The sequence below is a fragment of the Aethalodelphis obliquidens genome, unplaced genomic scaffold (genome assembly GCF_003676395.1).
Source record: "Aethalodelphis obliquidens isolate GAN/ISIS:26980383/991018 unplaced genomic scaffold, ASM367639v1 scaffold40, whole genome shotgun sequence".
Lineage (NCBI taxonomy): Eukaryota > Metazoa > Chordata > Mammalia > Artiodactyla > Delphinidae > Aethalodelphis > Aethalodelphis obliquidens.
The window spans coordinates 13,830,649-13,854,276 of record NW_020837984.1 but is presented as its reverse complement, the minus strand read 5'-3'; the positions used below and the strand labels follow the sequence as shown (position 1 = coordinate 13,854,276).

The following is a 23,628-nucleotide window of genomic DNA, read 5'->3' as shown; positions in this document are numbered from 1 at the left end:
TGTTTTCCTTACTCTTTCACTAGCTTACTTTTAGTTCTAGAGTTTCAGACTCTCAGCGTTGGAAGGAGTCTGAAAGCTTTTCCAGTCCAATGGCCTATCGGATGCATGAATGGCCTTTATGTAATTATGCCAGCTTGTCTAGTTGCCTGGACTTGAATACAACTTGAATACAACAGGAAGCTCATTCCCACCTGTTTGTAGCATCCAATTAGAAGGACCTTTTAAAAAACTGAAACACAAACTGTCTAACGGCCTATTCTACTCCTTAGCTCTGTATAGATGTTGTATTTTCATGTTTATTATTATTAGTTTATTTTTAGTGTATATTTATTACTTTATATTATTTATTTTTGTTTAGATCTGTGTAGATGTTGTATTTTATTGTGTAATAAAAGCAGATGCACCTCAGGACAGCCCTTCAAAGAAAAATGGCCATGAAGTCTTTCTTCATGTCTTCAGGCTAAACAGTCTCAATTCTATTATTCTATCTGATCTACCATATTTGGTAAACTTTTTTCACATATTCAGTTTTTCAAGGTTTTCCTTTGAAGTGTCCTTACTATTTAATATAATACTTGAAAGGAGATTTTGCCTTCACCAAGTTGCAAGGTTCCATCACTTCCTTAAGTCGCAGATACCATACTTCTGTTAAGTCAACCAGAAGTCAGAGTCTCTTTGGAAACCGTGTCACCGCACTGATTCTTAGAGAGCCTATAACATCAGTGCAAGGAGACTAAAATTGGGGATCTACTGTGTACTAGGACCTCTGCCAGCTATTTAAGGGCTGGGATTTTTGCCACATTGATCTGATCCCAAAGTCTTCGAAAAACATTGCTTTGTGCTTCCTTTGAATGGCTTCCCATAGCCTAGGTTCCATTTTCTGTCATTCAAACTCTCTGCAAGGTCAGTCTCCTATTTCGCCACCAATCCAGTCTGCCCTTATTCTTCCGGGTTAAGAATCCTTCACCGTCTGTGAAGAGACGGTGGTTGAATGAGGAAGGAGAGAGATGGGTGTGGGAGTGAGTTGGACAGGAAGTAGAATGATGTTAGGGTGAAGAAATCTACGGGGAATGTCAGGGTGTGGGCCCTGGTCCTGCCCTTCCACTGGTTGTTTGGAAGGGACTTGTCTTCTCCAAGGGCTGTTTCCTGTAATTGAGAAACAGTTTGGGGAGGGTCTTGTTGGGGGAAAGACAGAGTTTTTGTCTTAAGGGACAGAGTTTTTGGGCTGAGTAAACTATGAGCTGCCTACATGTTATCCTTGAATTTCTAAAATGATTTGTCCAGCTCCCTTTTGCAGGAAGAGGTGAATGCCTTCTTAGGGTAACTGAGAAGTAACCCACTAAGCCCGTTAAGTGGGCTCTCCCCAAAGTCTGTAGTGCTTGTGTCAATTTACTTATGCACAGGCCTGGGTGGAGGCTCACGAGTCTTTGGAATAGACGGAGAATTTCTGGGTGCCCTGTGACATTTGCCTTTTGCACCCCCAAATATATATATTTACCTCTTGGAGTATGTATTCTGCCTTGGTAACTACGTTGTAGGCTTCTGGAGGGCAAGCACAGGCTGTTCTTTTTTGAGTTCCCTATCACTTTGCCCACAGTACTTTTTCAATACACGTTAGTCCTGATCTTTGGCCCCATTTACCACCAGCAACTGCTTCTCTACGCTTCTTTCCTTAATGAAGAGGCCCACATGCTTATGGCTGCTGGTGTGAATTAGCTACTCCGAAGATAGCTACCTATTTTGATTGCTGGACTATTTTGTTTACCTTGGAAAAGAAATAGAAGAAAAAAGTCTTCTCTGATCTTTACTTTTTCTGAAGAGGGAGCAATAATTTTTTATTATGTTGGAAGGCGAGATTGCCACTCAGCACAGGCTGCTGGATTCATTCCCTACTAGGCTGGGGAAATTCAAGAAATTTTGGCAAGGGCAGTCATGCCAACTGTTTGTTTACCTAGATACTTATATGCCTATAAACCTAGGCTGGATTTGCATTTTCCTAAGTAACTTCAAAGCAATTAGTAACAGAAGTGAACTGACTTACAAAATGGACGCCCGGGAAGTCGCCTAGAACAGAACTCTGTAGACAGTGTTGGAAGGTGGTCCCTGCCCTCTGTCCGAAGCCTATTCCAGGGTGAACTCAGGGCACGCCAGTGTTCCCTATGTCACAGCTTTTCTCTAGTTATCTAGGTTCTTTTTTTGAAGATGAAAGATGTTTATTTCCTGAATGAGGAGATGCTGGAATTCAACATCAAAACTGCATCCTGTATTATATTTAAATTAAATATTAAAGCAGCTCCAAAATATGGCAGCTAAGGAAGGCTTTCCAACTGGTCCCAATTGTTTTGTCTCTACTTTCTCTCCTAATACCCCACCCCAACCAATCACAGCCCTACTGGCCCCAAACATGCCTTTACCCAGGCCATACCCTGAGTAAATCCCTACTCTTTCTTCCTGGCCCAGTTCACTTATTATCTCTCTTGTGAATCCTTCTTTGATTCCCCAGACACTCCGCTTCCTGGTATCACTAGGCGTTGTTTGTTTCTCGATTAAAGAACTTATCATATTAAATTGCAAATCCTTGGAGTACTTGTCTGTTTCTCATGTATTATATCTTTGTGTTCCTTGGACTTAGCAAACGTAGTTACTTAGAGTCCATATCAGTCTCTGCGGTTCTGCTTGCCTTCCAGCCTTGTGCTATAGACTCTCATGGGCCAGAGCCTGTCCTGAATCTTGATCCAGTTGAGTGGGCTATTTCTAGATCCCCTTCTCCAGGTCTGCTCTTGTGGAGTTAGCGCCGCTCTAAAGAGGCCTTTGACTTTTGCCCTGCCTGGTTCACTGGTTGTGGTCTCTCATCTGGTAGATTTGGTCCTCTTAATTCAGGCTCAAGCTCCCCGTGCTCCTTGGATATGCACATTGGATTGCTGGTCATCCCCTTTGGAGGCCTACCCTCCAACCAGCTGGGCGCCCCTATTCTAATCCTACCTCATTCTGGCTCCCTTCCTCTCCTACCAGCAGGTACAATCATGGGCTCAGTGTGACCCTTGATTGAGTCCATTCATTCACTCATTCAGTCACCAGCTATCTACTGAGTAATGACTATGTTCAGGCATTATGCCAGGTGCTGGGTTGCAATAGTGGATGAGACAGTCTGTTTTTCCTCTAGGAGTATATGGGCTACACTGTGCATGAGAGAGAATGACTCTTTTTTTTTATTTTTAAAATAAAAAAATTATTTTTTTAATTAAAATAATTTTAAATTGAAGTATAGTTGATTTACAATTTTGTGGAAGTTTTAGGTGTACAGCACAGTGATTCAGTTATATATATATATATATATATATATATATATATATACACACACACATATGTATGTGTGTGTATATATATATATACACATATGTATGTGTATATATATATATACATTCCTTTTCACAGTCTTTTCCATTATAGGTCATTACAACATCTTGAGTTTAGTTCCCTGTGCTACAGTAGGTCCTTGTTGGTTATCTATTTTTTTTTTTTTTCTGTGGTACGCGGGCCTCTCACTGCCGTGGCCTCTCCCGCCACGGAGCACAGGCTCCGGACGCGCAGGCCCAGCGGCCACGGCTCACGGGCCCAGCCACTCCGCGGCATGTGGGATCTTCCTGGACTGGGGCACGAACCCGTGTCCCCTGCATCGGCAGGCGGACTCCCAACCACTGCACCACCAGGGAAGCCCCTCTTTTCTTTCTTTAAATATTGTGATTCTCCATCCTGGAAACCAACACAAATCGAATCCTAATCATAGTTAATAGGGAGAAGCATCAGCTGGGCCTCACTGTTACACACCAGGTGATCAAGGGTGTGGAGTGTACATCCTAGGAGAGTAGTTGCCAACCTGAGAAATGGCCCCCAGTTAGAAGGCACCAGAAATTGATACAAAATGAGAGGAAAGGAAGAAAACAATCATGGTTCCTGGGAAGGACCATGGACAGACTAGGCTCATAGCCATATCTAGACCTTGCTCACGTTGGTTTCTCTTTAGGGGAGGGCCCCTTCCCACTTCTTACCTGTTCTTATCATTTTTCAAATCACCTGTTGGGTTTTATGGCCTCCATGAAGCCCTTGTGACTCTTCCTGGATTCACCCCTTCTTCTCCTCTCTGAAATCCCATAGCATTTATACACCTGGCTTCCACAATCTTGGTCTTTGTTACATGCTCTTTTATGTGCTTGTTGGACTCATTTCCCAAGCTGGATTTTAAGCTCCTTAGGGACAGCGACTTGTAAAATGTAAATGGAGCACTGGAGACACAGGAGGAGTTTGAGAAATACTTGTTGAATGATTCTCTGATTTTTGTACACCTTGGGTGGGAAATTATAGAATTTTAAGGTACTTATCCAGAAGAAGACAACCTTTCATGAAAAGTTCCTTAAGGTCCTAAATTTACTTGCTTTGTTCTCAAAAGGACAAACTTCTTTTTTCTGTTTCCCTTAGAGCAGCACCATATTAGTGACATTCTCAACCTATTGCTAGAGTTGGAGAAGAAAAAGGAGTCCAGTGAAGACTCTAGAGGTGGGAAGTGTTTAATATGCCGGAAAGAGAGGGCTTTGGATGTTTGACCATTTTCTATAGTCATGGAGCTCAACAAAGTTTACCATTAGTATAGGAATCTTTTAGCTCTTGGATGGAAAAATCTCTTTCCTGTAAAACTTCATGGAATTTCTGCTCCTGGCAGAGGCAACAGTTATTCATTGCAGATCTTGGACACGGTTGTCCAAATGGGCACCAAATAAAGCAAGAAAAAAAGAGGCTCAATTACATATTTTAAAATTATTCTTGGTTCCAGGTGATGGACTGGGCAGGCTGAGACTGGTACTGACAAGTCTAACCCTTTACTCAGACCCAGGGGATAGTTTTTGATCTAAAAACCTTGTCCTGCAAACAGGCTGCCCAGGAAACAAAGGCAAGTCCAAGACCGTACTTCATATTCTGGATTACCACACACTCCACCTGCATCTCTGTTTTGCCCAGTGATGGCTTTAGTCTTTTTAATTTGAGCTTCTGTGTAGGACCTGTTGGAGATTGGGATTGAATATTTGAATATAGGTCCTCTTCTCTGGATGGTTTTGGCTTGTCTGCCCCCTTTCAATCACTTGGGCTTGGTCGAGTGACAAACATGTACTCATAGGAATACATCTTGGGTCAGAAAAATCCTTTTGTTATAAGGGACTCTGAAGTGAGAAGCGGACTCTCTGGGAAGAATCTCCAATTAGGTCAGTAATTTTGACTAAGCTTCCACTATAATAACAATTAACATTTATTGAGCACTTACTACTGGTCAGGCCTTCCGCCAAGCACTCTACATAATCATTTCATTTAATACTCACAATACTGCTAAGACATGTAAATTATTACTCTTCTAATTTTACAGATTAGGAAATCGAGGCACCTAGGAGCTAAATAACTCCATCTAAGTTGCAAAACTGGTCGACAGCAAAACTGATCTCCCAAATCCCCCTCTGCCTCAAATCTCCCCTTTCAGTCTTCTTCCTGTCAACTGAGGGCAACTCCATCCTTTCAATTACTTAGGCCAAAGCCCTTGGGGTCATTTTTAAAAAAATTTTTTTATTAAAGTATAGTTGATTTACAATGTTGTGTTAGTTTCTGGTGTACAGCACAGTGATTCAGTATCATATCTATCTATCTATCTTCTTTTTCATATTCTTTTCCATTATGATTTATTATAGGATATTGAATTTAGTTCCCTGCACTATACAGTAGGACCTTGTTATTTATCTATTTTATATACAGTAGTTTGTATCTGCTAATCCCAAACTCCTAATTTACCCCTCCCACACCCTTTCCCCTTTGGTAACCATAAATTTGTTTTCTATGTCTGTGAGTCTGTTTCTGTTTTGTAAGTAAATTCATTTGTACCAGATTTTAGATTCCACATATAAGTGATATCATATGGTATCTGTCTTTTTCTTTCTGACTTCCTTCACTTAGTATGATAATCTCTAGGTCCATCCATGTTGCTGCAAATGGTATTACTTCATTCTTTTTACAGCTGAGTAATATTCCATTGTGTGTGTATATATATATATATATATATATATATATATATATATATCACTTCTTCTTTATCCATTCATCTCTTGATGGACATTTAGGTTGCTTCCATGTCTTGACTATTGTAAATAGTGCTGTGCTGAACATTGGGGTGCATGTATCTTTTCGAAGTATGGTTTTCTCCAGGTATATACCCGGGAGTGGGATTGCTGGATCATATGGCGACTCTATTTTTAGTTCTTTACGGAATCTCCATACTGTTTTCCATAGTGGCTGCACCTTGGGGCCATTCTTGATTCCTCTCCTCTCAAGCCCTATGTCTAATGCTTTGGGAAATAAGTTAGCTTTGCCTTTAAGACACATCTGAGTCTGACCTCTTCTCTCATTGCCACTGCTCCCTTCTGAGTCAAGCCACCATCATCACTTTTGCCTGAAATATTGCCGTAACCCTGCTAACTAGTCATGGTTCTTCCATCCATGTCTTCCCACGGGCTGTTCCAGCAGCCGAGTGATCTTTCAAGTGTAAGTCAGATTGCGTTGTGCCTCTGCAAAGGCTGAAGTTCTCATAAGACCCTCCACTCTCCATCCCCATAACCTCACCGCCTACTGCTCGCCTCACTCACTCTCTTCCAGTGACTGACCACTTTCTTCCTTGTACACACCAGGCGACCCTGGTTTGTGTGCTCTGAGCACTGGGGCTCAGTGTTTGGCGTGTTCTTTCCCCAGGTGCCTCACAGTTAACTTCAAAGTCTCTATTCAGATGCCACCTTCTCAATGTATCTCTATTTAAAATTTGAACTCACTCACTCAAGCAGTACCTCTTACTCTGCTCTATTTTTTCTATAGCCTATATTATTTCTTAACATAGTGTGCGATTCATTTGTTACGTCCATTGTTCACCGTCTGCCTTCTCTCCCCGCATCCCTGCGAGATAAGAGATTTTTGTCTTGTTGTGTCCTGATGTATCCCGAGCACCCAGGGCAGTGCCTATCTGGCACATTGTCCATAATCAGTGAATACTTGTTGAATAAATGAGTGAATGGACCTGGATCTCAAATCTTAGGGTGCTTATAATTTTGTTGTAGACACGCAGCATTCTCAAGCGACAGGGCAATAATGCAGAAGACGTTATGAGGTGGTACCAGTCAAGGGTCAGTTGAACAGAAAACCTAGTGACTTGCACTCAGATGAAGGAGATGGGAGACGTAAGTGCAGGTTGGAGTGAGCTGGGAAGACCTAAGAGGGACTTTACCAGGAGTTCTTTTCCTTTTGGGGTACATTAGTGGGGACACCCTTTCTTCTTGGTTTAGAGGTCCAGAACTTAAATTTGTAGTCCTGCTTCTGCCACACCACACGCTTGGCCCCAAGATATTTCCCCTTCCCACCTCCCTGCCCTCGCGGCCTCAGGGCATAGCTGTTTCTCTGGTCTGGTCAGACATAATGAGAAATACAGGCCCAAACTGTTGGATCATTCAAAAGCAGGGAGGAATCTGGAATGGAGTTATTAGATTTGGGGTATTTTAATCATTTCCTGCAGGTTGGCAGTTTCCAAAAGGGTCAATTTCTAAAAGAATCAGGCAGGGTACGCTTGGAGAAAGTTCACTGCTCTTGAATCCAGTTTTCATATTTGGTCTCCAGATTTGACATTCCACTGAGGCATGCCTGAGACACAGACATTTCTCAGTGGTGACATGTCTCTGTGACAACCCTAGTCTCTTACTTTGGTCCAGTAAAACTTTTCCATTGTCTGTACCCATTGCACTGGCTTACCCTGCTTTCAAGAAAACTGGTTGGTTCCTAACATAGGATGGAAAGTGTGTGTGTGTGTGTGTGTGTGTAGGGGAAGGCAGGGGAGCTGGGAGGGTGTGCTGTCCATTGTGATGCCTGGTCTCCTGCTCATCTGTGAGACAACTCATTTTTCCCTTGTCTGGCTCCAGTGCCTGTCTGCTGTCTCTCGTCCACCTGGATGGTGGTAAGGACACAAACCCCAGTCACCGAGGGGTTCTAACGACATGCCCTCCAAAGGCCAGCCAGGAAGTGACCATGGTATCTGCCAAGCTGACCATCCGGCCAAAACACATTTGTCTCTAGAGTGAGCTCATGGGAAAAGCGCACTTTGTTATAGAAACTGAATATTCAGACAAAGATTCTTTCAGAAATGTTCATATTAGGGGTTGAGACCTGTATATGAGCTAACCAAGTCCCGACTGCCCTCTGACGGGCTGGGCTCCAAGACACTGACCGTGGGAGCAACTACACGGGCTGAAGGGTTCCCAGCCATGGCTGCACAAAAGACCCTCCCAAGGGGGCCCTGAATCCACCAAAGCTGGGGCCCACTCCAGAGACTGTTTCAATTGGTCTGGCATGAGGTCAGGGCATCCATATTTTTTAAAAGCTCTCCAGGTGATCTTACGTGTAGTCAGAGATCAATGTTACCTGCCACGAAGGATCCAGAGACGGGGCATCTGAGGAGCTGGTAGAGGATACAGTCCACACTCTGCCTCACAACCCCTATGTCATAGGGCCCCTCCCTGCTTCTTTCCTATTTCATGAATTTTCCATTTTCTCCTGGATTATTTCCACAATCATATCAACAAGCTGCAATTTCTTCCATTCCGAATAAAAGCCCCTCTTTATACTCCACTTCTTCCTTCAGTTATTGCCCCATTTTCTTGCTTCCTTTTAGAGGATAAACTCCCTAAGATGTGTTTCCTATATATACCGTCCAATTTTTTTCTATGAATTTTCTCCCAGACCCAGTCCATCCAGGCATCCCCACTCAATACTGCACAGACCCTGGTCCCAGCTTGCCATCTGGTTGTGAAAGTGCGTCCAGGTCTCACCCTCAGTAACAGAAATGGGGAACCCGGGGAAGTACAGGCATTCTTGATACACTCGTGATACGTGTACAGCCCCCGATGCAGCCCACGGCTGGCCTAGCAGTGCCAGGGTCAAAGTTCAATGAACAGAAGGCAGAGCTGGTAAAAGAAACTTGCCAGGGTGACGGTAATGCCAATGAAGTTCTCAGTAAAGGGAAAGGTGATGACTTACACAGTGTGTGGTGGTGATGATGACAGAACTGGAGATGAAGGAGAGGCCGTCATTCATGCTGACCTGAAGCGCGGCTTTCCTGCAATGACATGGGAACCAAGGATACTCAGCATGTGGGCAAGGAGCAAGGGGCCGAGAGCAGGACACACAGGTCCCCCGAGGGCTCTGCTCTGAACTACCCATGGGACTGTAGTCTCTTCCTCTGGGGGCCTGAGCTGTCTCATTTGTAAAATGTGGAGGATGGTCTCCAGGGCCCATCCACCTCTAACATTCTAGAGAGATGTCTGGATACACCTGGCTGGTGTATCAAGGCAGCGTATCCAGCCCTTCTTACGTTGTGGAGAATTGCATTGAATGGGCAGAGCCTGCTCCCATTTAATTGACTTGTCCCATTGTAGTACGAAGAAGTATTCTTAAAAGATGGTTCAAATCAGTGGGGGATAAACTGGTCAAGCTAGAAACTCTATTGTTATCTGGACTCTCAGTGATCAGATTCTGATGGCCATGGTTTTGTTGCTACCCAGCCAACTCACAGAGGTACAGCAGTAAATGAACTAATTTGCCTTCTATTTCCTCCCATCTATAAGATGCTCACTGAAGCACAAGCTTGCATTCTGCAGCATGGACACGGGGCTAGTTTGTGGAATCAGTGGTATCACAGGTTGAGGTCAGGCAACCAGAGTTGGAAGCTTTGTAATTTGAACAAATGACTGAAAGCAGAATTCAGATGAGCAAGTTTCGCATTCTTCCTTAAAGCCTCCGTTCTGTCTTCAGCCTATTATAGATGTGTTTACAGAGAGGCTAGTTTGTGCTCTTTCACAAACATTGCCTCTCTGTTTCCCCGCATATTTCTTTTCTTGCTCAGGGTGCTAATTCTCTCCCTCCTCTTGAATATTTTGATCTCATCTCATCAGCATTTACTATAACTGCACCATCGCAAGATTTTCTCCATAAATTAGTTCAGGGAACCTCGGGCCGCCTGGCTGAATACATGGTGCTCTGGAGAGACACTGAGGAAGGAACACTGCACGTGGCCTCAGAGGGGTCTGAACGTGGGGTCTTGAACCAGTCGTGGACCCACTTATCCTTTTTGAGCTTCCTTTCTGAGTTTCTTTATCTCTAAGAAAGGATATAATCATCTAGAAGGGCAATTATGATGACAGGGTGAGGTTATGATATGAGAGTGCTTTGGGAAGCATGAGAGCTTTCTAGAAATGTAGCTGTGATTAAGCCAGACAGACCTTGTTTTGAACCCATACTCTTCCACTTATTGCTGTGTGACCTTCGGGAAAGCTACTTAAATTCTCTCAGCTACAGATTTCACATCTGCAAAACTGGGATGGTGTGTGTCTGGTTCATGGGGCTCTTGGGAGGATAAAGGGAGGTACCCTTTGTGAAATGTTTACCCTGGTGTCTGGCTCACTGCAAAGCATCGGCACCATTATCATTATGTGGAGGAGTCTAGAGAAAGGCTCCATAATGACAATGAAGAGAGACTCTTTCTCCTCCTTTTGTCCCCTCTACCTCCTTTCTCCTCCCTGGCTGTGGGGTTTAGCTGCTGGTGGAAACTTACATGCCAACTTCCTTTAAGATAGGCGCTGGACACAGCAAATAAGTATCTTCCACAGTGAAGGGCTTCTCATCTGTAAAAAGGAAGTCACTGGATTAAGAGGAGTGAGGCAAGTTTATAATTTCATATCCACTGCTTCCTACAGACCATCAACCAAGTCCTGGGAGACACTGGAAAAGCAGTAATGTTTTGAAATATAAACTCATCTTAAGCTGTAAAATCCACTAGAGTGAACTCAAGGTCTTCTGCCTGAATACCACTCGTCTCTGATCCTGTATGTCCAGTGGAGTCAAGCAGTGAGCAAATAGAGGGTGAGTTCTTACCATAGACCAGGCATCCTTGAGGGGAAATGAGAAGGTAATAGACTGATACTTGGGGAGTATCAGGTCTAAGTCTGGTTTAAGAGAGAAGCCATAGTCATGGGAAAAGTTTGCTGACTCAGCTATTGGCTACTGTTTACAATAGCCAAGACCCGGAAGCAACCTAAGTGTCCATCTACAGATGAATGGGTAAAGAAAATAGGGCATATATATGTAGAATGGAATACTATTTAGCCACAAAAAGTGGAAATCTTGCCACTTGTGACAACTTGGGTAGACCTTGATGGCATTATGCTAAGTAAAACAAGTCAGACAGTCAAAGACAAATACCGTATAATCTCACTTATACGTGGAATCTAAAAAAGAAAAAAAACACAACTCATAGATACAGAGAACAGATTGGTAGTTGCCAGGGGCAGGGGCCGGGGGTGGGGTGCGTGAAATGGGTGAGATGGTCAAAAGGTACAAACTTCCAGGTATAAAATAAATAAGTCATGGGGATGTAATGTACAGCATGATTTGGAAGTTTCTAAGAATGAATCTTAAAAGTTCTTTTCATATGAAAAAAATTATAACTATGTGTGGTGATGGATGTCAACTAGATTTATTGTGATCATTTCGCAATATATACAAATATTGAATCATTATGTTGTACACCTGAGACTAATATAATGTTATACGTCAATTATATCTCAATTAAAGAAAAGTTTGCTGACAGATACAAGTAGCTAAGCCAAAATATGGTCTGGCTTCAGAAGACAGAGTAGCTTCCTTTAGGTGGGTGACACGATGAGGTCACAGGGAATACAAAACATGAACTGCGCTTCAGCGGAGAGATGGGGAAGAGGCATTCTTGGTGGGAGGAATGGCATCAGCAAAGACAGAGCAAACAGAAGGGTTGTTCCGGGGTAGGACGTAAGGAGGATTTGAAAAGATCAGTATAGGAAAATGTGTGCTCCAAGTTCTTCGAGTTAAGACTGAGGGATTTGGACCTAGGCCTATGATTGGCTATGAAAAGAGCTTTGGAGGTTTTTGGAGAAAAACTTGGAGTGATGATTTTGGAAGTTTTAGCAAATGTAGCTGTGAAAGATGGATTAGAGTGGGGGAATCTGGAGGTGGGGGAGTTCTTTTTCTTATCCTAATGGATGTCCGGGGAAAAGCTTAAGCAGTTTTAATCTTGAACTCCTTCAAAACTTCACTGTGTCCCAGATTCTGGGGCCAGAAGCAGGGCTGAGAAGTTACTACGCTCAGCATATGGTAGTCATTCCTTCATGACTCAACATTTACTGGGTGCATGCTCTGTTCAAAAGATTGTGGTAGGACCTGTAGGTGATATGAAGATAAATAATATGTGTTCCTTTAATCAAGCTGTGAATACAAATACCTAGAAGACAGAAAGGAAGCCTTTCCATATGTAATGGAAGGATGCCATGCTGTTGTTGGTACGTGATATGAAACTGATGTCTCTAATGATATTTGAATGTGGGCCACTAAACACTTGCCTGAGTGGAGATGAGGAAGCCTCATACCCTCCATGCCTGGATTTAAGGACCAGAGCCACATGGGATGGGAGTTGGAGGACACATCTGAGTTCTAAGCACTGTGTCTCCATGGAAGGAGGATGAAGAGGATGGCCAATTACAGTCTCCCCTGATGTCTCGGGAGAACTTCAAGTGGTGAAAAGTTAGGGAGGTTATTTCAGGTCATTCACTCATTCACTCAACAAATATTTATTCAAGGCCTACTATGAGCTAGAGACACAGGCTTTGAGAAGAGAAACAGTCTCTGCTTTTCATGACACTGCAGGGGAGATAGTTATTAAACACATTCAGTTTTTTATGAAGAAGTAAAAATATTACTTTGGTACGCGGGCCTCTCACTGTCGGGGCCTCTCCCGTTGTGGAGCACAGGCTCCGGACGCGCAGGCCAAGCAGCCATGGCTCACGGGCCCAGCCGCTCTGCGGCATGTGGGATCTTCCCGGACTGGGGCACGAACCCCTGTCCCCTGCATCAGCAGGCGGACTCTCAACCACTGCGCCACCAGGGAAGCCCCATTTTTTAAATCTTAGTCTTTAGTACAAGACTTTTTTTTTAATTGAAGGAGAGTGGATTTACCATACTATATTAATTTCAGGTGTGTAACATAGTGATTCAATATTTTTATATATTATACTCCATTTAAAGTTATTACAAAATAATGGCTATATTTCCCTGTGCTGTACAACAGATCCTTGTTGCTTATTTAAACATATTCATTTTTATTAAAAAACATATACTCTTGAATGTCTACCATGTGCCAGGCATTGTGCTAGGCCTGGAAGTGAACACAACAAACGAAGCACTGCAGTTTTTTTTTCGTTTAATGGCCACTGTTTTAGTTATCTGTTGGATTTAGGGAATGTGGGCAGGCCTTATGCCCTGGGGACATCAGACATTGAACTTAGCTAATAATAAGTGGCATTTATTTCCTGTTATTCCTTGGATGTGTAGCCTAAGGAGAAGGGATAATTAGCAGAACAAAATGCAGGCACTCTTAGGCCCTCCAGGCAAATGCCACCCACTACATCAAAACTTCATTTGGAATTCTAATAAGAATGAGTACCCCTGGGCTTCCCTGGTAGCACAGTGGTTGAAAGTCTGCCTGCTGATGCAGGGGACACAGGTTCGTGCCCCTGTCCGGGAAGATCCCACATGTCGTGGAGCGGCTGGGCCCATGAGCCATGGCTGCTGAGCCTGCGCGTCTGGAGCCTGTGCTCCGCAACAGGAGAGGCCACAACAGTGAGAGGCCCGCGTACCACAAAAAAAAAAAAAAAAAAAAAAAAGAATGAGTACCCCTGTTTGAGTGAGGTGAACAGAGAAAATGAGGGAGGGCTTCACATAGGAAATAACATGAGTGTTGGGTTTTGATGGGTGAATAGGAGTTCTTGAGGAAGAGAGTTCATGAGGAAAGCATAACAAAGCAGAAAAAAATGCTGTTATTACACAAATTACTATTTAATTAAATTATCATGAGCACAAAGAAGGAAAAGCAGGGGGCTTGCTCTCACATGGGAAGTCAGGAAATATTTCCCTGAGGAAAGGCTCTGTGAGCTGAGACCTAAGGCTGGGTGGAGAGGAGATGGGGTGGGAGAGCACTGGAGCTGCATAGATCCTGGAGCAGGAAGGAGCCCAGGTCTTCCGGGAGCTAACAGAAGGCTGACAAGGCTGTTGAATTTCAGTGAGACAGTGGCTCAAAATGAGGCTAGAAAAGGCAGCAGGACCAGATGACCAAGGCCTTGCGGGTCATGGTGGGGCTTTTGGGACTTTTCCTAAATGTAACAGGAAGCTACTGGAGGCTCCCCTCATATTTAGAACGAGCACTGGCAGATTATGGAATGTTGCCAGAATAGTGAGTGTATGTTGAGTACAGTTATGAAGCTTATGAGGACAGTGGCAGATCACACAGTGCCTGAACCGAGCGTTATTATCTTCAAGATGTTTTCCCATCCACGATGGCAATAACGACAGTGAGACTAGCTGGGGCATGTGTGCCGGTGCTCTCAAGTACATCATACACATCACGTCATCTAGTGTAACCTTCTAGCAGTGCTATCAGGGAAGGATGTCATTCCCTTCATTTAACAGACCATAGGTGGAGACACTTGCCCAGCGTTACACAGGGGAGCTTGGATCAGCACCCGGGCAGTCTGGCTGTCACCTCTTGATGACAGGCATGCTTGATCTCCTCTCACTACAACCTTACGAACCAAGGCAAGGCAGGGCTCACTGGGCTCATTTTCCAGATGCAAAATGGAGGCTCAGAGAGGCCACAGTAACCCCTGATTGCACAGCGTGTCTGACGCAAAGCCAGGACTAGAACTGGATTCTCCAGTATTCTCACCAAGCGCCTCCCTGTTCCAGGAAAGGCTCGTATTAGAGGATAAACCAAACTCGGGACAGGCGTGGCTGATGACAACCTATATTTACTTTCTCTTGGTGCTGCAAATGCTCTAGTAATACTTGGGCGTGCAGATCCCTGCCCACGGAGCCCGCCCACGGAGTCACAGGCCGGCCACTGCGCGGCCACAGGAGGCCTCGTGACTCCTGACTGCATTCTGCGGGCGGAGCTGAAGGGGGCGCGCCGCAGCCACGCACCGGGGCTCAGGCTCCCTCCCGGGCTCTCTCTCTGAGCAGCTCCTCTCCTCCCTACATCGCAACAGGAAAGGGAGGGAGAGCCCAAGGTTGGCTCGGTTAGCCAAGGTCAGGTGGACCGCTTCTCACTTGCCCCCTCCTTTCATTTTCCTTTCCTGCCTGGGAGACCAGCTATTTCTGGAGCAAAGCAGACGAGACCCTCGCTGGGAGGACGGAGGAGACGCGGTCGAGGCCGTAGCACCAGCTCGACACGGCCTCCCATCAGTTCCTCAGCCTCCCAGGCTGTGGGCCTGCTCTGGGGAGCTGGCATTTTCGGGTCTGAGAGGGACTGTTTGGTTTGGAGCGTGTTCCACTTTACCACAAAAATGAGTGACTTTTTTCCCCTCTTTCTCTCTAAACAAAGGAGGGCCATTTGGTTTCCATAACTTTCATCATCTGACTCTTTCCTGGAACGTCCACTTGGGAAGCAGGGCCCAAAGCCTTCCTCCTCGGCTGGGCCACGTTTGGCTCGGGGGCCATGCCAACCTCATGGCCACCTCTGCCAAAGCCAGTGGTGTGGTGACATTTATGGGGTCGTCATCCTCTGGAGGGCCTCAGTCCTCTGTCCACCGGTGGCCATTACACCGCTCGTTAGCACTGGGTGGGCGAGGAAAATGGACGCCGGGAGCTGGGAGGAAATTAGGGAGGGGCGGGAGTTCGAAACTAGACCTTCAGGGAATTTTTAGATGATCTATAAATATCAATTTCCTTGCCTTTTGCCAAAGGTAGTTCCGAATTCAGTGTATACGTACGACATAGGTGAATCCAAAGCATCTGTCTTAGAAGAGTCTGATAATCGAACAGAGCTTGATTTAAATAAGGATCTGGGAATCAATGAGTGTCCTTACACCAAAACACCAGACACCCAGACTTGGGATCTCAGCATCCCTGAGGATGAGGACAAGGGGCACAGGGCCCGGTAGACTCCAGAGTCAAACAGATGCAGGTTCATATCCCAGGTCCTCTTACTAGTGTGTGACTGGGGACAAGTTCCTCGGCTGTGAACGTGATGCTATCATTGTGCGGGGTGGTGTGGGGAGTGAGAGAAAGTGCGTGGAAGTATGTTACTGGGCACTTAATGAACATTTAGTAAACGTTACTACACATTAGTACACGGGTATCCAAGCCTTTGAAACAGTGAATGTGTGGTTTAAAATCAGAGGAACTGAAAATTAAACATTTCAAAATGTCTAATTGCTTGATTACATTGTTCTGTCAAACATCTTTTTAGGCATTAGTGATAGGGATAGAATAGAATAATTAAATAGTTAGAAATCCCACTAGGGTATTGAAGATAGAAAGGGAATTTTAAGGGAGTCTGGGAGACTGTTGTAAGCTACTGACCACTCAAGAAAAGAATCCAGTAACCTAGCAACAATCTACACTATCTTGAAGGAAGACCAGGCACATTCAAGCCACAAACCCTGAAAGTTAAAACACAAGACAATAGATATGGAGTCTGAATCTTGTTACGCGAAGTCAAGCGGTTAATGGTCTTTGAAGAGTAGCATTTTTGCATGTGGCCAAGAAAGGCTGAAAGGGGAAAGAAACTAGGTGAAAGGGGACATTATACGGAAACCTGAAATGAATTAGCATATTTTAGTATATGTCACCACCCTTTTGCTAATATACATATGATTTAAATAGCTCCATAACAGTTCTGGTTAAACCATATAGAGTAAGGAGGTACTAATGATGTAAATAAGGAAGGTTTTTTGCGGTACACGGGCCTCTCACTGTTGTGGCCTCTCCCGTTGCGGAGCACAGGCTCTGGACGCGCAGGCTCAGCGGCCATGGCTCACGGGCCCAGCCGCTCCGCGGCATGTGGGATCCTCCCGGACCGGGGCACGAACCCCTGTCCCCTGCATCGGCAGGCGGACTCTCAACCACTGCGGCACCAGGGAAGCCCCCTACTATTTCTTTGATTATAAAAATGTAGCCCTCTTTGTTCTCAGGGCTGCACTCCCTTGCCTGCCCACCTGTGTCTCTCACAAGCCCCCAGTGCTAATAAACTCACTCTTTGCCTGCCACTTTGCCTCACGCTGAATTCTTTCTGCGACGAGACAAAAGAACCTCAGCTTCAGTAAGTCCTGACGCCAGGTGAGCAGTTTCAATTAAAAGACAGTGGGTTCAAGTCACCTCCTAAGTCAGGGATTGTGGGTTCAAATCCCAGTCTGAGTTTTGGCTGGGTTTTGAGCCCCATCCAAGAAGGATTGTGCTCTCATTAGGAATTCCTGGGAAAATGAAATGTTTTAGTGAATGTGTGTGTGTACATATGTACATACACACAGGCTATTATATCTACACGTACACACACATACATCTATATCTACACATACATCTATATGTATCTGTATTTATTCTATACTGATTTTGTGTAACACTATATACCCATGGTCTCATCTGACATTATTATTAGTAATTTACAATTTGGGAAACTGAGGCTCAGAGAAGTTGGTTAATTGAGTTAGTATTGCACACTAATAAAAGAGCTGGAAATCGAGCCCAGGTTTTGTTGAAATGACTTGCCCATGGTCAACCCAGCTAGTTTTTTTTTTACAGATATAATTTAAACTAGTTAGCCATTTTATATTGTCATAGTCTCACAGCTAGTCTTATGATGCAGCTTGAAGTATACCAGGAGCTGAGTCTGGCAGTTTCGGAGGCAAACGATCAAGATTCTCCACGGGTGAGGTTGGATAGCAGTAGGAGGCTTGTCTTCCACGAGAGGCAACCAGGGTTGAGAAGCTCTGTGATAAGGTTCCGCTGTCTTCAGAGAGACCCTGACCTACTGTAATGAACCCATGTTCCAGAACCATACATGCAAATGTGTACATTCCCAGGTTTTGATCTTGGATCAATGTAATTCTTTTCAGACTGGTGAAGAAGTTCCAGAATTCTTCCCTGCAGTTCATAACTGTCTAATGGATTTGGGATAAAACCAGGATTAAAATTTATTAGCTAATTCAAACACCAATCACAGTGGATTCTTTCACAGGGCTGATTAAATAACTGAAATCCTTTCCAAGTCTTGGCAGTCCTTTCTTGATATAAATATTTATTTCTGGCCAAAAGGACAAGAAAAATAACCCTTAGTCTTATCTAAGGGAGCTTGTTGAAACCCTCCCAAAGCTGATGTAAGCTCCAAAGAAGAGTTTACATTCCTACTGTGACAAAATAGTGGAGGTTAGGGACTGAATGAGCTCACCCTGCCCTTTCTCCACATCTCCCCTGGGTCTAGGGAGATTTTTGGGGCACCCCTGAGCCAAGTATAACTGTTCAGCACCAAATTATCAGCTAGTTGGGGAATGTGTCCCTGAATTAAGACAGAACAGACAAGCTAGAGTTAGAATGAATGTTTCTACCTTTTCACCGACTTGAACAGTAACCAGCTTTTTAAAAAGTTCGACTTTTAAGATACTGTGCAGAAACCTGAAATAAAATGGTACTCAGTAGGACTCCAAGTTGATGAAATTCAAGTTGGCTTGAGCTTTCTGGGGTCCTAGCCAGAAAGGAGGTGGTCGATTACTCTATGGGGACTCCTGCAATGAAAATTCACAAACATGGGGGTCTTACTGCAAAGCTAAGTGGGACCCCATGGCTTAGAGTAGAAAGAAGCTAACATTTATCAGGCATGTCCTATGTGTCAGCCCCCAGGCTGGAAGGTTTTCATAGATGGCTGAGATCACAAGCCCAAGGATTCTTTTGCTAGAAGACCTTAAACTCTACGTAAGGGGACCAAGCAGAGATTTTGAAGGTGCAGAGGGTGGCTTCTACTTGGAAAGGCTGAACAGTGGTTCTGAGGTCAGAGCAATGAGAAACAAGAGTCAGCACAGAATGGGAAGAGCCGGTAGTGAAGCACAGGTGGGTGAGGCCAAGTTGGGAACAATCCGCTGTAACGTCCTCTCAGGCCCAGCTGAAGCCAGAGGGGTGCCTTTAATATGGAGGAACCAAGCTGGCCACCATCGTTTTCCTCAGACACGACCCACACCTATCTATCCATTCGCTAGCCTGGAGTTGTTGCAAGGTTTCCTTGGAAGCCCTCACTGGCTAGTTGCTATGATATCAGGTGATGAGCTTGGTCAGCAGGCTCCAGGTAAGTTCCCTGGGCTATACATGATTACTTCCCCAGCTCCTGTGTGTGTAGGTGTCCAGGATAGCCTTTTAGTTTCCCTCCATGTTCTCTGGGGCAGATTAGAGTAGGAACCATGAGCACATTAAGAGCCTGGGCCCTGGAGTCCCATCACAGCTTGCTACCTACTGGCTGTGTAACCCTCTCCGTAACCCAGAGTTCTCACCTATAAGATGGAATAATACTCATTTCATACTCAGCTCATTTAATGAGATGATATGATTAAATGCTCAACACTTAATAAGCGCTCGACAAACGTCAACTATTACTGCTAAAGTGGGGGTACTTCTGGGCTCATTGCCTGAGGCACCTGTAAACCACGAGATGTGAAGGTGTGTACAAACTGAGTAGGTCTTGCAGAACTTATCTGCTGGGTTGTGTCAGGGCTACATGATGTAGGCGTGACAAGAAGAGAGTCATCTATCCTAATAGGATCTCTGGGCATGTATGTCACGCAGTGATCCTCAAATGGGGGCAGTTTTGTCCTTCAGGGGATAACAGGCAATGTTCGAGACAGTTTTGGTTGTCAAACTGGGGGAGGAGGGCTACTGGCATCTAGTGAGTAGAGATCAGGGATGACGCTAAGTATCTTACAACGCACAAGGCATCCCTCTCCCCTTCAACAAAAAATTGTCTGGTCCAAAATGTCGATAGTGCCAAGGTTAGACATCCCGGTATAATGTCTACCATGGCTTTACATCTTTCTTTGGCCCATTGTACAGAGTTCTGTAGATAGTACTGGGTGGTTCACAGCCCACCCCCGAGAATTCTGGTAGAATGTCCAGAAAAGTTCAGAGGTGTTAAAAGATTATGAGCAGAGGAGGGAGAGGGAGTAACAACTTGAGGGCCGTTGGAAGACGCCTGGCTGGAGTAAGGAAGAGAGTGTTTCTTAGCAAAGTCTTCCATGCAGGCTTTGATGGGTCCAGGTTTGCCTAGTGGTAGGTGGGACCCGAGCCACCCTGCTGGGTGGAGCTTTGCAACTGAAATGGGGGCACTCCAGAAGTGGGACTTAGGTCGCTGTTGAGGCTCCAAGCTGACGTGGGTAGGAAGGCTGTAGGGTCAGAGCACCTCACCTACAAATACCAGCAGAGGACAAAGAGCTGAGTGCAGTCTTAGAAAAAGATAAGTCGGTTAACTTGAGCATTGTGTACACGAGGACCAAGATTACATCACGGCCCCAGAAGTAAAAGGTGAGGGACCATGCATGCACTTCCAGAGGAGAGCAGGGAGGGGAGCCAGCAGCCCTGCTGGTCTCTGGATTGTCTTTCGCGGGCTTACACATTCCCCAGTCCCGCACAAGGCTGGACCTCTGTGGCTCTGGACCCACCCGCTTTCAGAACTGGTCTTTAGCACAGCTAGTTTGACTTCTCAGGATATAAACTGCTTTCTTCTCATATTTAGTGCTATTTTCAGTAATTATAAAAGTAATCCACAGTGAGTGTGAGAAGTCTGAGAAATACAGAGACGTATATCCCTGGTGGTGCAGTAGTTAAGAATCCGCCTGCCAGTGCAGGGGACACGGGTTCGAGCCCTGGTCTGGGAAGATCCCACTTGCTGCGGAGCAACTAAGCCCGTGCACCACAACTACGGAGCCCACATGCCACAACTACTGAAGCCCATGAGCCTAGAGCCCGTGCTCTGCAACAAGAGAAGCTACCGCAATGAGAAGCCCGAGCACCGCAACGAAGAGTAGTCCCCACTCGCCGTAACTGGAGAAAGCCCGCATGCAGGAACAAAGACCCAACACAGCCAAAAATAAATAAAGTTTAAAAAAAGAATAGGGCTTCCCTGGTGGCGCAGTGGTTGAGAATCTGCCTGCTAATGCAGGGGACACGGGTTCGAGCCCTGGTCTGGGAGGATCCCACATGCCGCGGAGCAACTAGGCCCGTGAGCCACAACTACTGAGCCTGCGCGTCTGGAGCCTGTGCTCCACAAGAGAGGCCGCCATAGTGAGAGGCCCGCGCACCGCAGTGAAGAGTGGCCCTCGCTTGCCACAACTAGAGAAAGCCCTCGTACAGAAACGAAGACGCAACACAGCAAAAATAAATAAATTAATTAATAAACTCCTACCCCCAACATCTTCTTTAAAAAAAAAAAAAAGAATAAAAAGAATGAAAATCCTTGGTAATCCTAACTTCCAGTGATAAACATTGTTAGTGCTATTTCAGAATTTTTTCTATGCATATTATTTTTCACATGATTGGAATCATACTACGCATAATGCTGTGGTATTTGGCATCATCTCTATCCAAAGTTAATAGGGACAGATTTAGGTATTGCAAGAAAACCGAATGAAGATAATGGGGCTCGGGGCTCTTGCAAAATATTTCCTCCTCTCAATAAATCTAGACCAAAAAATTCTTGACTGTTGACATTTACAAAACTTACAAATTATCTTCTAAGCAAAGCATCAACTTTTAAAACATTTGTGAGCTTGAGGTAAGAAAAGCGGTGCCCTTGAGACAGCTGTAATTTGCTAAGAAGAAATATATTTTTTAAAGCTTTGTTTTCACTTGGTTGAAGACAATTCAGGATTCATGCACAAGGTATGTGTCTCCTGACATACGAAGTCTTTCAGCTATGCACAGTTAGGTTTGGAAGGGTTTACCTTTGGAATTGGGATTGAGTGGCAAGTCTACTAAAATGGCTAAAGCCTTCCACAGGATCATGGCCATGAACTATGGCAAACGCTGACCGTTCTTAAAGAACACAGACCTATACAGAATCTTAGAGAAGCGGTGGGAAGGAGAGCCCAGGCACACACTTGAGTAACAGTGGACGCCACTAAGTTGCTGTGGTATGCAGATTAGGAGACACCTAATCTTCCTTTCCCTCAGCAACACCCAACATTTCCTCTAAATGAATGTTGAGCAAATATTTAAAGAATGTCAGTTTGAAGGGGGCATAGGTTATTAGCCTGCCTGGGGTTCCCACGAGTCTGGCCCATCTCTATGTTAACCACTCTTTCTTCCACCATCCTACTGTAGTGACAGAGGAGCAGTATGGCATGAGGAAAGGCATCATCATAAAAGTCCAGTCAGCTGGTGCAGAATAGAGGGGGTGCCAACTTCCTCTCTCAGGACAACAGGGCTGGGATAACAGCAGTTTCAGGGAAGTCCACAAGCAAATCTCTCCTCCAACAAATGCTTCAAAGAAGACCACCGTGTGCCAGAGTCCACAGGCAGCTCACAATTTTCATTTGGAAGCAACTGCACACTTGGTAGAACAGGGGCAAAGTCAAGTTTGACTGTCTTACCAGGCACTGCTGCAGTTAACTTTGGACTGTGTCAACTTGCCCTTGGAAGAAGCTCTTTTGCCCCTGAATGAAAATCTTTACCAGTTAGATACTTCTGGTGGCAACTTCTCTTTTATCCCCACCCCATCCCAGATTCCTGGGGGTTTTATCTGACCAAGCAAAAGTGCAGTAAATTTCCACTTATCTATATTTTTGTCTGGATCTGAAAGATAGAAACATGGACTAACACAGTCTTGGCAGGAGCCACTTCAGAAGCAACTGGGTGAGACCCAAACTCCCTCTGAAAACAGGGGCAAAAGGGAAACATGGGCAGATACATGAAAAGCCTGTGAAGTTTAAGAAAGAAGGACCATTTGGGGAACCAGAAGAGGTGGCTTCCCTGTGATCACACAGTCAGCTGCATATACTGACTTTCTAAAGCCTGGGCTCTTTGTTCCCTGGTCCAGGGCTTTTTTTCTTGAACCAGAGTTTAAGTCTTGACTCTCTAACATGCTCTGTGGCCTTGGGTAAATAGCTAAATCTCTCTGAGCTGAGGTTTCCTGTCTATACTATGAGGGGGAGCAGTGAAAATCAGGGCCTCCAAATCGGCACACATCAGAGTGATGTGGGCCTTCGGAATCAGGGGACCCAGGGACCCGTGGGGATCTGTGTTTAGGAAGCAATGTAGAGAAGTGGGCAAAAGCCTCTGGAGTAGACTGCCTGGGGTCCAAACTGCTTCCACCTCTGGCCATCTGGGTGACCTTGGGTACTTCATTTCTGAGTTTCAGTTCCCTTGTCAGCAAAATGGGGATACAAATAACTCCTCCCTCACTGGACTGCCGTGAGGATGAAATGAACTAGTTCAGGAACAGAACGGGGTAGGTGCTCAGCAATCAGTGGCTGCTGTCACTTGGATGAAGCTCCTGGGGGATTCTGATTAAGAATCATGAGACGAGATGCTCCTTTAGATCTCTTCATTCTGAGCTGCACAAAGTGACATTCTATCATCTTCATAAGACATCAACCCCCTACGAATGCATCCAAATTGCACTAAGTACCTTTTTCACCCATAGATGCAACACTCTAACCAGCGAGA

General features: G+C 45.0%; 1 protein-coding gene across 5 annotated transcripts in view; it reads right to left on the bottom strand.

Moving 5' to 3' along the window:
• Positions 1 to 23,628, bottom strand: part of ANTXR1 (ANTXR cell adhesion molecule 1) — a 246,335-nt gene that overhangs the window by 119,305 nt on the left and 103,402 nt on the right. For all 5 annotated transcript variants that reach the window (XM_027131889.1, XM_027131885.1, XM_027131886.1 and 2 more), the window contains exons 11-12: positions 10,679 to 10,748; positions 9,106 to 9,184 (exon numbers count right to left, since the gene is read on the bottom strand). In XM_027131889.1, the coding sequence (XP_026987690.1) occupies positions 9,106 to 9,184; positions 10,679 to 10,748 (149 nt within the window). The remainder of the gene's footprint in view (positions 1 to 9,105; positions 9,185 to 10,678; positions 10,749 to 23,628) is intronic.